Here is a 13,224-nt window from a genome sequence, read left to right on the forward strand (position 1 = left end):
ACCTCCAACTATTTACTGACATGTGACCCGTATGTTCTATTGTTGGTCTAATGAAAATACTATTGTTTTTCATTGTATTTGAAATGTTTAAAGAAAAAGGCACCTAAGAGGTCAATATTGTGCTCATTAAGATGATAAACTTACACTCAGAGGTTCTTGACTTATATTGTTAATATTCAAGGAAAGAATGTGGTCTTTGCTGCCCACGTATATCCGGTCCTGATCTTCGTCCATTAATAGTATCCTGTAGTCTAAAGGGTGGTGGGATAGGCTGAAATGTTCAGAGGTCTTGGTTTCCTGCAGCTCTGAAATAGTGAACAGCACGAGTGAGAATAGACTTAGTTTTTATGATTCTATTATTATTTTTAATGCAAGTTTATTGACATATGGTTACACCATACAAACTTTAATGAAAATCTTACAGAAATATTTATCAAAAAGGTCAAGATGTATTTCCCCCTACAATAGTAGATTAATGTTTAAATAGATTTAGGTTTATGGATATTTTTATCTATTGCTTCTATACTGAAGTAAAACATAAATCAATACATGCAAAGTCAAAGTTTATGGTAACATTGTGATTACAAAATTATTCACATTTGCAAGAATCTCAACTTAATTTTATTACAGCATGTCTTCAGCTCAAAATGAGTTTAAGTCATCAAATCACAAAAATATAATGAGCAGTTTGAATAAAATCAATGGCAGCATTAATGCATTTCTAACCTCTATTAATGATGTATTTTTCTATTCAATAAATTCACATAGTATTATTTCATACTGTAAATATTTACCTTACTTCCTCAATATAACTGTAATTAGTATGATACATTTTTCTATAAATTATTTGAAAATAAATCTACTTTTTTCCCATTACATTTAAATCAGTAGATCATGTCATTTAAATAACAGCATGCCAACACATATATCAAAGGGAAGAGATCTGAATTTTTAAGCTTTCTGAATTTTTAGATTTTTTAGTGTCTCAATGTTCATTTACTCTCTTTTACATTGGATATGTGCCTGTATAGCTGACCTTTGGAAAAAATGAATGTACCATGACCAAAAAAAAGTCAATGATCATTAGAGTAGATTCAAGATCTATTTTTTCTCTTTTGATTATGATATTAAGAGAGTGACAAACCTTATGAAAGAGTCTGAATTCTGGGGTTACTATTTCTAAGCTGAATGATTTTTAAATTTTTAGGAGCGGAATTACAAATTTCTAGAAATTCTGATAGGGCTGTGGCTTGATTTAAACCAAATTTGAAAATTATAGAAATGCTTGAAGGAAGCTCTGAGCAATAGTCGGTGAGCTCTGGGGCCATATACCATCTTACAAGATACAGAAGTAACAAATTTGACCTGTTTTCTTGGCACACCAGTTCAGAATGCCTGCCATAAAATCCATTAGGTACTTTTATCCAATGATCTTAAAACGCCGTAGAAATGGTGTAGTGGCTACATCAGTGGCTCTGATGTTAAACTTACTATGACATTAAGCAATTACTCACTTCTCTGTGCCTCAATTTCCTCATTTGTAAAAAGAAACAATAATTTTACTCTACTGCAAGTTCTATTTCTTAGACTTCCCATGAAAATCAATTGAATTAATACATATAAAGATTTGAAAGAGTGACAGAGAAAGTATTAATTAATTCCAATTGCTATTCTTTTACTAAATAAACATTAAAGGTGTATGTTTGAGTCATGTTTATTTATAAAAAGGACATATGCATCTAGGTAAAGTGGATACCTTTTGTCCTGCTGCTTTTTCTTTTCCACTTTTTTTTTTTTGATTTAGGGAGCTAAGTCCATAAAATTACCAACACATGACCGTAAAACATAGTCTCTGATACACTGTCCATACAACAGCAGTAAAATGCAGGATTTGTTACGGGGAGGAAACCATTAAGAAGATAGAATGCACAATTCAGAAGAATCCCGAGAAGTAAAATCATAGGAGGAGACAAAACAAAAGGCAGATAGTTCACTAGAGGTAAGAGATGAGGGGGCTTGGGGGCTGAGCACCGTGTGCCCTGCTGACCTTCCAAACCCCAAATGGGCAGACAGCTCAACGCGGTGAGTATGGTGGTGCTGCTGGCCTAGAAACTGGAACAGCTTCCCACAGGAGCAGAACAGAGTCGGTGGAGGGAGGAACGCCACTCAGGAAAAATGCCAGCCAATGGCAGACCAAAGGTTAGGGCTGACATGGGAAAAAATCCAAGAGCTCAGAATTCGAGAGTGAATATAGGATCAAGCAAGTGTCACTCAAAGGTTGAAGACCCAGATCGCCTTGATTTTGCCTACAATCCAGGATATCTTATAAAGCTTGCTTTTCATCTTCAGGGAGGTGATTCATGGTTCTGTCACTTTTCTGTAAAGTAACAAAATTAAGGTATAGCTTGGGACGTAGAATGGATGTTCAACAAATACTTCTTGAATAAATAACTCTCCAGTGAAATAGAATGAAGCAGTTAAAATCTGCCTGCCTTTGGGGCCTGGCTGGGGCAGTTTGAATCCTGGCTGTGCTATTTCATTTCTATATTTTCTTGGCAAGTGCCTTTATCTCTCTGTACTTCAGTGTCTCCATCTGTGAAGTCAGGATAATAACAGTACCTGTATCGTAGGATTGTTGAGAGGTTTAAATTGTTAATATTTGGAAAGTGCTTAGGTGAGTGCCTGGCCTAAAGTAATCATTACCTGTATGATCTCATATTATGACTTGGTGCAATACACCAAGCTTCGGCCAGGAAAGTAAGAAGCATTCCTTACACAAGGGGAAAAAATTGGAGGAATTGAGTACCCAAATTAGGATTTCAGGTTTTTAAAAACTGTAGAATCTTCTTTAATTATTTAAGGAACAGAGTAATGTAATAAAAGAAAGCATTTTAAGGAAAATAATTTGAGTGTGCAAGATATTTTGGAGTGTGTGAAACTGGAGGACTGGGAGGCTGGTTTAACTATCAAGGTACAGCATTGATAAAGACCTGATATGCTAGAAATGTAAAGGAAGAATTGACATGGCTACTTAAAGTATTTGGAATGATTTTATATAGAGTTGGGTTTGGGGTAAAGGGGAAATGCAGATGCCTCCTAAAAAAAATACCGTTGTTGGTTCTGAAAGTTCCAAAGGGAAGTTCTTTGGTTGAAAGATTACTCTGGTGTTGACTGATTAAATTCAAATCTATAAGAAATGTCCTGCAAGAGTGTAAAATTAGATCACAGATTTAATTCAGGTAGAGATTTTCAGTTCTCCTCGCGGATTATTATGCAACACTTTGAGAGTAGATAGGATCTCTAATTAAGAGCATATCTACAGTGAAAAGCAAAGCATAGAGATGTGTCGATTGTTAGATCCAGAAAGGGTGGCCCTGGAATGAAACTGAAAGCGACTCCTGATCCGTGGGGAACACTGCACTACAGTGGAGAGAGTACAGGATTGGGGTTAGGCAGCTCAACGTTGAAATTGCACCTTCATCATTGACTAAGTACGTAAGTTTTGAAAGTTACCTCACTTCTCCAAGTTTCAATTTCCTCATTTTTTTGGGTGCCCTGAATTGAGATTCTCATTTCTTATTTTGGAAACGCATCCTAACTGATACGCCTTCTGCATGTTCACAGCTCCCAACTATCTACGTCTCACGCTTTCTACCATGGTTTGATTAGTTCAGGTGTTTATATAAACTATTCTTCTCTGTTTTTCCCCCTTCTTGTCTAAATCTATACTGAAATGAGACCAAGAGAGTGATCTTAACTGGGTAAATATCCTTAACTGAATTTGCTTGCAAGTAACAAACAATGACAGGTCTTCTCTTTACCTTTTTCATTAGAAAGTAATCACTTTCTTGCATTAATTCAAGTACCAGAGGGAGCAATCACTGCATCAACTTGAGACCTTTCTTGTCCAAGGATTTTATCTGATTTTCTGAGCCATAAAACTATCTTCAAATTTAATTATCTGTATCTCATTGACAGATGACAGCCGTAACCAAGGAAGATTTATTTTAGAAGTAACCCTGCTATTTAAATTGCTGTTAGTGGCCATAATTGAACTTTAGGGCTTGGAAAATAAAACAAAACAATACTCTTTTTAGAACAAAGATCTGAGTTCAAAAGCAAAGAGGATGTTGTCTATAAAAAGGATGACCCAGGAATCCATCATTTTTGCTTAATGTAGATCCAAATCAAGTCAATGAATGATTCAACACTCAATGATTTGGCCGCATTGATAGAAGGGAAACACAGTTACTGGTTCTTCATTTAAACAAGTAAAAACGTGACACTGTTTTAATCTTTGTAATGATGTCATTCTTTTTGCTGCATTAAAGGTACAGCTAGTTGTGTTGTTTTCCCAGGCATGCTCAACTGATTGAGAGGGACTTCGGCAGAAAATATGCGGTGTTAGAAAATGCAGCAGCCCCACAAGGGCAGCGTAGGTCTCAGCGTCCCTGGGAAAATCTCCTGGGAAACAACATTTTAAAAAAAGTACTCACTTCATTCTTCTATCCTGAAATCCACATTATTGGAAAGCTGCATGATAGAAAATTACTGTAATGTCTTCCATGCCAATGTGTTCCCTGAGGGAAAATTTCCAGCACAATATGCTCACCTGAAATTCATGTACATACATGGAGTTTTCTTTGTAATGGAAACAACTGTGAGCCTTGAGAATTTAGAGTGAGAGAACAATAGGTTTTCCCAAAGCATAAATTCCAGCAATATAAGCTTCTGAGTCTACTCAAGTATAGTTAATATACTGGGATAGCAATCACAACGTAGTTTAATATAATATATCCTGTCTGTAAATAACACTCTATCCCTAACCACATAAGAACTAACTTTTATTTTCTGTTAAACCAGTCAGTCATCTTAACTTTTCTGAGGTGACTAAGTCAGTAAGAATTGATTCATATGCTCAGAAATTTGATCTAGAAGGAGGAGGGTGGAGAGTCTTGGGTTTCTTTTTATTTATAAGGGAACTTAGGGGAACACTTTCAGTCAGAACAGTACATTATATTAGGCCTTTTATAAAATTCAAAACTAGGCAGAAGATTACTCCATTGAAAATCAATTTCCAGGAGTCTCTCAGTTAGAAGCATATGCAGTGATTCGTTAAGCTTACTTTAAAGTTCATAGTTCGTTTTTAATCTATTTATTCAATATATATTTACTGATCCTTGTGGTGGTTTGAAGCTGTTATGTACCCCAGAAAAGGCCATGATCTTGTAATCCATTCCTGTGGGTGCAGATGTGCTGTGGGTGGGACTTTTGATTAGGTTAATATAATTGAGATGTGGCCACCTCCATTTAAGGTGCTCTTAATCCTTTACTGGAGTCCTTTATAAGAGGATAAAGGACAGAAAAAGCCGAGAAAGCTTGCAAGAAAAACCCCGGAGAAGCTAAGAGAGGACCCAAAGAAGCCCAGAGAGGAAGCCACCGGAACCAGAAGCTGAAAGCAACGAAACCCAGGAGTAAAGGACCTCTGGATGCCGGCCATGTGCCTTTCCATGTGACAGAGGTGTCCCAGATGCCAGCAGCCTTTCTTCATAGAAGGTATTGTCCTGTTGATGCCTTAATTTGGACATCTCCAGAGCCTTGGAATCATAATTTGTAAGCTAATAAATCCCCATTGTTAAAAGCCAGTCTGTTTCTGGTATATTGCATTTTGACAGCTTAGCAAACAGAAACAATCCTTTATTGCAGTCTCATACTTTGTTCGAATTATAAAAGGTTACAAATCTGAAGATACCATGACCTTATGAGAATTTAAAATTCTACCTTACATTCTGTCATTTTGTTTGGTTAGTCCACCATGACATTCTCCTCATCATGAACATCCCGTCTCCTACAGGGAGGTGTGCGTCGACCAGTTTCAAAGGAAATCCTTAGGATACCTTTTCCTTCAGAGATATTGCAACAGACAGGATAATTTCCTCTCCAGAATGTCTTATCTCAGAAGAATTTTAAGTAGCATGGGTTTAAATTACCCCATCCATAGCCTCATTTTTCTCCCTGAAGTTCACTGTTTTGAAACTAAGTTAAAAACTAAACTTCTCTTGTCCCTTCAGGAAAAAAACAGGCAGATAAAGAAAAGAGCAGTGAAACTTCAGCAGACTGAATGACAAATGCTCCTAATTCCTAACCTAAGCAGAGACCAGAAGGCATGTTGCTAAAACCACACTGGTTCAAAATTAATAGTCTCAAATAACTAACACGTTGCAGTTACCAGTGGTAGTTAACTGTTCTAGGTGCCTTAGAAACTTATTTCCTAAAATGTTCATTTAAAAGCTCTGTGTTAGGTCCCAATCTTATTCCAGATCCCATGTAAAGACCCTAAGATTCATTGAATTTGGGTATTCTGACAGTTTCAAGTAGAAAAGGGTAGAGCCAGGGTTCAAAACAAGGTCTCTTCCTTGATCTGTGAACCTGATTGGGCGTTCTTTTGCTTTTCTAATCAGACAGATATTGTCGATACTTATTTGTTGGGTTCCTACCATGTTCTTGCCCCATACACAAGTCTGTTCAGCATAAAATAGGGTATAAGAAATGCCTCCATCTTTCATATTTTCTTTGACAGTTGCAGGAGACGGATGTAACCCTCAAAGCAAACTGAAAACAATCAAATTCTCAGTGAAGCTGTCCCCATTATGTCTGACAAGGGTCAGACATAACTTCATGCAGAAGGTAAAAGATTTCAATTTTTCTATCTTTTTTGGTGGATGGGCATAACTGACTAATTGGAAGCCAGATGCCAATGGATGAAAGAAGGAATGGGGAAAACAGTTCAATTTAGTTAGCACAGCCAGGGAAGAGTACAGAAGGTATCTCCCAGTAATTATGTCAGCCGGAAGATTAGCAAACATGCAGGAGCCTTTAAAAAGGTTTTTGTTTGCCCAAGACAACTCCATTTATGCCTGTTTTCCCTGCATAATTATTAACAGTGCCCCTCTTTCACTATCAAAGATTCATAGTCTAGATGGTAAATGGTATGATCACTGTATGTTAATTTCTTAATGGTCTTGAATGGCTTTCCTTTACATTTAGAACAAAATGCAAAATTCTTAACATGGCCTTCAAGGCCCGTCATGGTCATGATGATAGCTCCAGATTACCTCACTAGAAATCTCTTTCTTCACTATTTTTCTATTTTCTTTGTCTTCTCCTGCTGGCCTTCTTTTCACAACTTCAAACTTGCCATGCTCCTCTCTGACTCAGGGGCTTGGTACTTGTTATTATTCCTTCCTACAAGATTCTTCCTGCCTTTTGCTAATGCCTACTCATCACTCATGCAGCAGTTTAACTGTAATTTAAATTGGACTGCTTCATAAAATCTACCTTGATTCTCCAGATGAGGTCAAGTCTATCTGATATTTGCTCATTCCTCTTTGTGGTTTTCTCTCCTCTTGAAGGCTGCCCAGAATATCATTTGAAATATTTAAATACCATGGGGGTGAAGGGGCTGCTCTCAACAACTTGCTAAGAGTCACCCTGTTTCCATATAGTTTTGTAACAGAAACTCTCTCTGAATATGAGACAAAGTTCTTGATTCACACACATTTTATACTTTTTTTCTACTATATTAAGTTTCATGATCTTTTAATCTTGGTGAATTAAAAATTATGAACATGAACCAATAAAATGAGGGAAAATGCCAGGAAATTCAGAAAATCAGGGCTTTCATAATAATGATTTATCATTATTAAAATGTAGATTGTAGGGGTAAGAAATAAAGCTCCTGTTTTGGAGTTAGCCCACTGGGACTGAAGTTCTAGCTCCCCCTCTTGCTGAGATAGGGATTGGCATGCCTTTTTTCTCTCTTACTCCCTCCTTCACTGTTCCTCTTTTGTCTCAGGTCCCTTATCTTCAAAATAAAAGAAAGAACAAAATTATTTAGTAGCCAGAATGACCTCTAATGTCCTCTGCTGCAATAAAAATGCCTATAAAATAATTCAGTTTTCATTACAGTTATTATTATCTATTGTTGTAGAAAATCTATAAAGCTAATATAATCCTTCATATAACTATAAATCAGGTCAGAAAAAAAGGGTCTGTTTGAAAAAATCTATCTTGGAAATATAGCCAGAGTAATAATGTAGTTATGTCTTTCCTGGAAATATGAAGCTGAACTAAAACACAGGATTTTTTTCCCCAACCAAAAGCATATTCCCTTTTTGCTGCGTGGTTCAATCAGTGGGAGAATTCTAAATTCTGACTTTCCTCCTTTAAGCTCACTTGGAAGACAAGAAAGTCAACTTCAAGGATTTTAGGTGCCAATCTTTGGTTCTTTACATGGGAAGTGCTGGCTGGATTCTACCTCAGGGTATGGAACATCTACAATCAGGGCACATCTCAGATGTCTTGAGAGTCTCTGAACTGGGAGGAAGTGACTTCTGGAAAATAGAATAAAATCTGAAACTATTGTGAAACTGTAGGAGGACAATATGGATGAGCTGAGATGTCCATACTAGTGGCATTCATACTGTCAGGAGGACCTCAGATTCAGAGTGTCCACTTGAGCTATAAACAAGGAGATAAACTTGTGGAGGGGGAAACATTTCACCAGACACCTCCTTTCTAGAGCCCTTGACACAGCTGGAAAATCTGCTTTGGGGCCAGGTTTTCAAGAACAGGCACCCAATGTAGTTAGCATAACAAAACCAAAAACTAAAGGACAGAAAGTTTGGGGGGAAAAAAGTTTGGGGAATAACGCAAACATATAGCAAGTGCAGAATGATGTAAATTACTGTACCTCTATTAAATATATTATGCTGTCATTAGGACTGTTTATGAAGAGTTTTTAAAATATAGAAAACATTTTCTTATGGGTGTTACATTTTAAAAGCAGGCTATATTCAATATGAAAACAATTATTAAAAATCATTCACAGAAAATATGACTAGGAGGAAATATTTTAAAGTACTATGACTAAATGTCCTTGGATGGGAGGAACATAGAAATTTAATTTAAGGGCAGTGAGACAATACCTCAGACCCTCAGTGGGAGGTCGTGAGGAGCTGGCAAGGCTCTATCATGCCATCCAAGTCCCAGAGCAGAGAGAATACAATAGAGAATACACTACCCAGGAGTGAGCATAGCTGAACCATTATATGGAAAGATAATTACAGAAGCATAGAAGCACTTATGTATCACAAAATGTCTGCTATGTATTCATTTTCCATGCTTTCAATAAAACTTCCTTTGGATGCACTGTGGCCTTCAGGGGGACTTTTAGTGAGCATATTTGATTATAGCAAGAGAAATTGGAGATTTCATGTGTTGGATGAGGTCTCTTGTCCCATCTCACCCCACTAAAGGTCTCCGACCATTCATGCCACAGTTCTCTATGACATTTATATATAATGCATCAGGCTCTACACAGAATAAAAATGTCTGTTTCGTAATACATTTATTCATTATTTTAATAGATAAATGAGCCAAGAGCTAGGTAAATAATGAAAAATTTTGATTTCTCCCCTCTAAGTGGATACTCTACAGTGGATACAGGTACACAAACAATTGCAGTACAAGATGATGACCCAGGAAATTGAGAGAGCATTGAAGAAGGAGGAGTAAGTCTTCCTGGAAATAATGGGGAAATCTTAGACAGGAGGAAGCACTTGATGATGTTTCTTCATTCAACAAATACTAGTTGAGCCACTATAAATTTTAAATAATCACAGTAATAAATGCACAAAATATAATAAAAGGGTAAATGTTTAAGACAAGGGCAGCTGCTATACATCAGAGGTCAGAAAGTCTTCTGTGTAGCAGTGGCATGTAAGCTGTGACCTTAGGAATTTATGAGTTAATATGAGTTTTCCAGTGAGTGGGAACAGCTTGATTAGAAGCCCTAAGATGGGATATTCAAAAGATGATTAGGAGTTTCTGGCACTGAAAAAGAAGAGGATTTGGTTGGGGGTTTCCAGATAGAAGCAAAGGGCCAAGCAAAATGCAGACACAAAAAAAACAAAAAAATCTTGGAAAGGGCATGGCATGATCACTTACAAGTTTGTTAAAAAGATAATTCTGCTAATGAAGACTTCTCAAGTACAGATATTTTATGACTTAATAGTAAGTGAATAAAAGAGAAAAAAAATAGTTTATATAACTAAACTATGATATGTTTGCATAGAAATAAACATGCAAAGAAAAAGTCCTGGCAAAAAATTCATCTTGTTAACATTCTTCCTCATGATGTGTTTGACTAGAAATAACAGTCTGCTATAATACTGAGGGCTCAGTTCAATGTTCTGTAGGTTTAAAGAATTTTAATTACTCTTTAATCAAGCATCAGGCAGTGCCCACTTGCTTTATAGACCTTTCTAATTTACAGATACATAGAGGAGTCTGGTGGAACTGCACCTAACAAATGTTGACCTTGACAAGGAAATAAATACCAATTATTACTAACTGCAAAACAGCTATGTATTGCCAAAAGTGTTTGATCTCCAGATTCCTCCAGAATGACAGAAGACCACCCACAACTTTCACTCAGACTATTTGGAAATTTAACAACCCAGCTCCTGCCATCAACCAAAATTCTTGAACTCTATTTTCACTTGATACATTCTGAAACCCATTTTCATTTGAACACAGGAAGAAATATCATAAACTGTATACCATAAAATCTCAGATTTAAAGAACAAGACATTATGAACAAAGAAATAGATGTTTTCCTGAAGAGACAGCTATTTTATCTAAACATTATTTAGTTCATTGTGACTCATTGTTTAGCCAAGTTATGGCATTTGGCTTAAAATAAAGGAACAACTTTGGAGAAATGCAGAGGACAGTGGAGACATGTTCATTTCAGTTTAAACACATTCGCCAGTCATTCAATCCAAAAGACCCTTTTCTGCTTTTTTCTTGTATCTCTCTCTCTCCCTGACACGGTCAAAATACAAGGTCAGTGACTCTACAGTGCTCAGCTGCTGGAGAGGAGATTTAAACGGAGTCCTTGGGAGTGTGCCCCTACATAGTAATAGAGCTACCCTTTGATTCTTTTCAAGAGAAGCACAAAGGATGCAACCATGTTTCCTGCAGCTTTGAACTCCCCAAACTCATCATATATACAATGGCTTTTCAATGTAAACGCAAGACATTTCTCTTTTCTTCATGCTAGACTGGGAAACCATTTGATCCCAAGTTTCATGTGATGGTATTTTGAGATGCAATGGATGCAGTATGACCCAATGTTTCAAAAGACGGCATTAGTGCACTTTTCTGTCTTTGCTTGGAAACATATTTATCACTCTTGCATGCACTTCAAGGAAGATAGCAGATTATGGAACTCAGAGTTTGTTTATTTTACAAAATTCTGCCGCCTTCATGAGTTAAACATTAGCCATGCCTGCCTTTTCAATTTGAGTGTGCAAGTAAAATTTTTTGGTGGAAACAAGGCATGCTTAAAAGAGGAAGTGACAAGCCATTTTGAAACGACAAGTTCAACCAGAATGTTAAGGGCTAAAAATAGTCTTTTTGAGGTTGAAGGAATTTTCATTTCACTGATTTATAGACCTATTTATCCCCGAACCTCAAAAGAGAAAATACATTTTATTAGTCAAAAATGACAGGTATAGATTGTTGGGGTGGTGTTATTTGAGGGCCTTCACATTAAACATTAGCAGGATTAAGCCAAACAAGCCACAATATGCCCTAAAACCAGGAGCCTGGATAGACAGCTTTGTAGTTAGGCATTTGACTTTGGTTTCTCTTCATCCAATGGATACACAAGTAGTATTTCCTCAATTTTAAAACTTTTCACACTTTGTTAGTTGTAAATAATAAGCATAAAAAGTAACTAAGATTGTCTTTTAACATCCAAGTGGTAAATTAACTCATTAGTACAATTCAAGGCCAAAAATCATTTTCACCTAAAACATTCATATAATTAAAATGAAACTCTTCTTTACCTAATGCATTTTCCTGGAGCAAAGTCTGGCTTTTGAAGACAGAGCTCTATGCTCAAATCTTGGCACTGAATCTGACTAGTAATGTGACCTTTGGCAAGTTACTTAAACTACTATGGCCTCAGAGTCCCCACCTGGATGGTGGAAATAAGGCTACCTATCTCATGGTACTAACTGAATGAGAAAATAAGTGTGATTCTTCTGGAGCATGGTAGGCATCAATCAAAACTGTTAAATCTTCATGCCAAGATGAAAGTTTTAATTTTAAACAGGTTATTTGTGCACTGTCACAGATTTAGGGCATTACTCTGCAGTTATTTGCTGAGCTACTCCTGCTAAATGAAGTCCAATCTGTATACCAATAAAAAGTTACAGTGTCAAAATTCTAGCAAAAATAATTCTCAAATTCTATTACAAAATAAATGATTTAAAACAACCTTTCCTTAATATTTATCCAATCTACTTTTCTTAAAATACCACTCATACTACCTAACACCTACTGAGAATCTACCAAGTGCCCACCAGTGTGCAAAAATTTAATTTAATTTAATTTAATTTCCACAATTTCTATTAGGTAGGTGCTATTATTTTCCTGATTTAACATATGAGAAAAATGAAGATGAACGAACCTCAAGTAAAATGTTTCATCTTATTAAAAATCTGTGTGACCCCAAAGCCCATTTTCTCCAGCCCTTCATGGAGGGTGAGAATACATTCAGTGGAAGGACTTGGTCTTCACTTTTCCCTGATTATAGCTGTGGTTCTCAAACTTCAATGTACATAAGAGTTATGTGAGTTACTTCCTAAGAATAAAAATTCCTAAGCATAAAAATATTTCCTTCCAAATATTTCCTTTAAAATACTTATCCAGAGGGTCTGCTTCGATCTGTTTCTTGAATACACAAAGCTTGTTCTAGTCCTAGGACTGCTGCCAAGGAGATTAAGCTAGATCTTTCCAAGGTCGCCTCCTTCTTATAGATCAGAACTCAGCTGTCACCTACCCAGGGAGCATGCCCCTGTCCACTTTACTTAAAGGCGTCACCGCCATATTATTCTCTGTCTTGTAACCCTAATTTAGTTGCTTCAAAGTCTTAGTATAATTTCTAGTGATAGGGCTCAGATTTAATTTAAATATTATGCAGTTTGGGGTGCAATTAATATCAACGTGATTAGTAGGCTTGTTTTTGGAGGGTAAGCATTTATGTGCTAATTTTGAAAAGATTTCAAAATAAAACGATCTGATAAATAAAGAATTCATCCTCCAAAAGTAAACTTGCTTTTCTTCACAAAGCTCTGTGAAGAGGAGTCATAA

The 13,224-nt window shown here is 36.4% G+C and overlaps 1 protein-coding gene across 1 annotated transcript in view; it reads right to left on the reverse strand.

Moving 5' to 3' along the window:
* The window catches only part of SEMA3C (semaphorin 3C), a 170,400-nt gene that overhangs the window by 88,630 nt on the left and 68,546 nt on the right, over positions 1–13,224 (reverse strand). Inside the window, exon 3 of the mRNA XM_037836521.1 lies at positions 145–305. Coding sequence (XP_037692449.1) covers positions 145–305 — 161 coding nt within the window. The remainder of the gene's footprint in view (positions 1–144; positions 306–13,224) is intronic.

This window comes from Choloepus didactylus, chromosome 5 (assembly GCF_015220235.1).
Source record: "Choloepus didactylus isolate mChoDid1 chromosome 5, mChoDid1.pri, whole genome shotgun sequence".
In the NCBI taxonomy this organism is placed as follows: domain Eukaryota; kingdom Metazoa; phylum Chordata; class Mammalia; order Pilosa; family Megalonychidae; genus Choloepus; species Choloepus didactylus.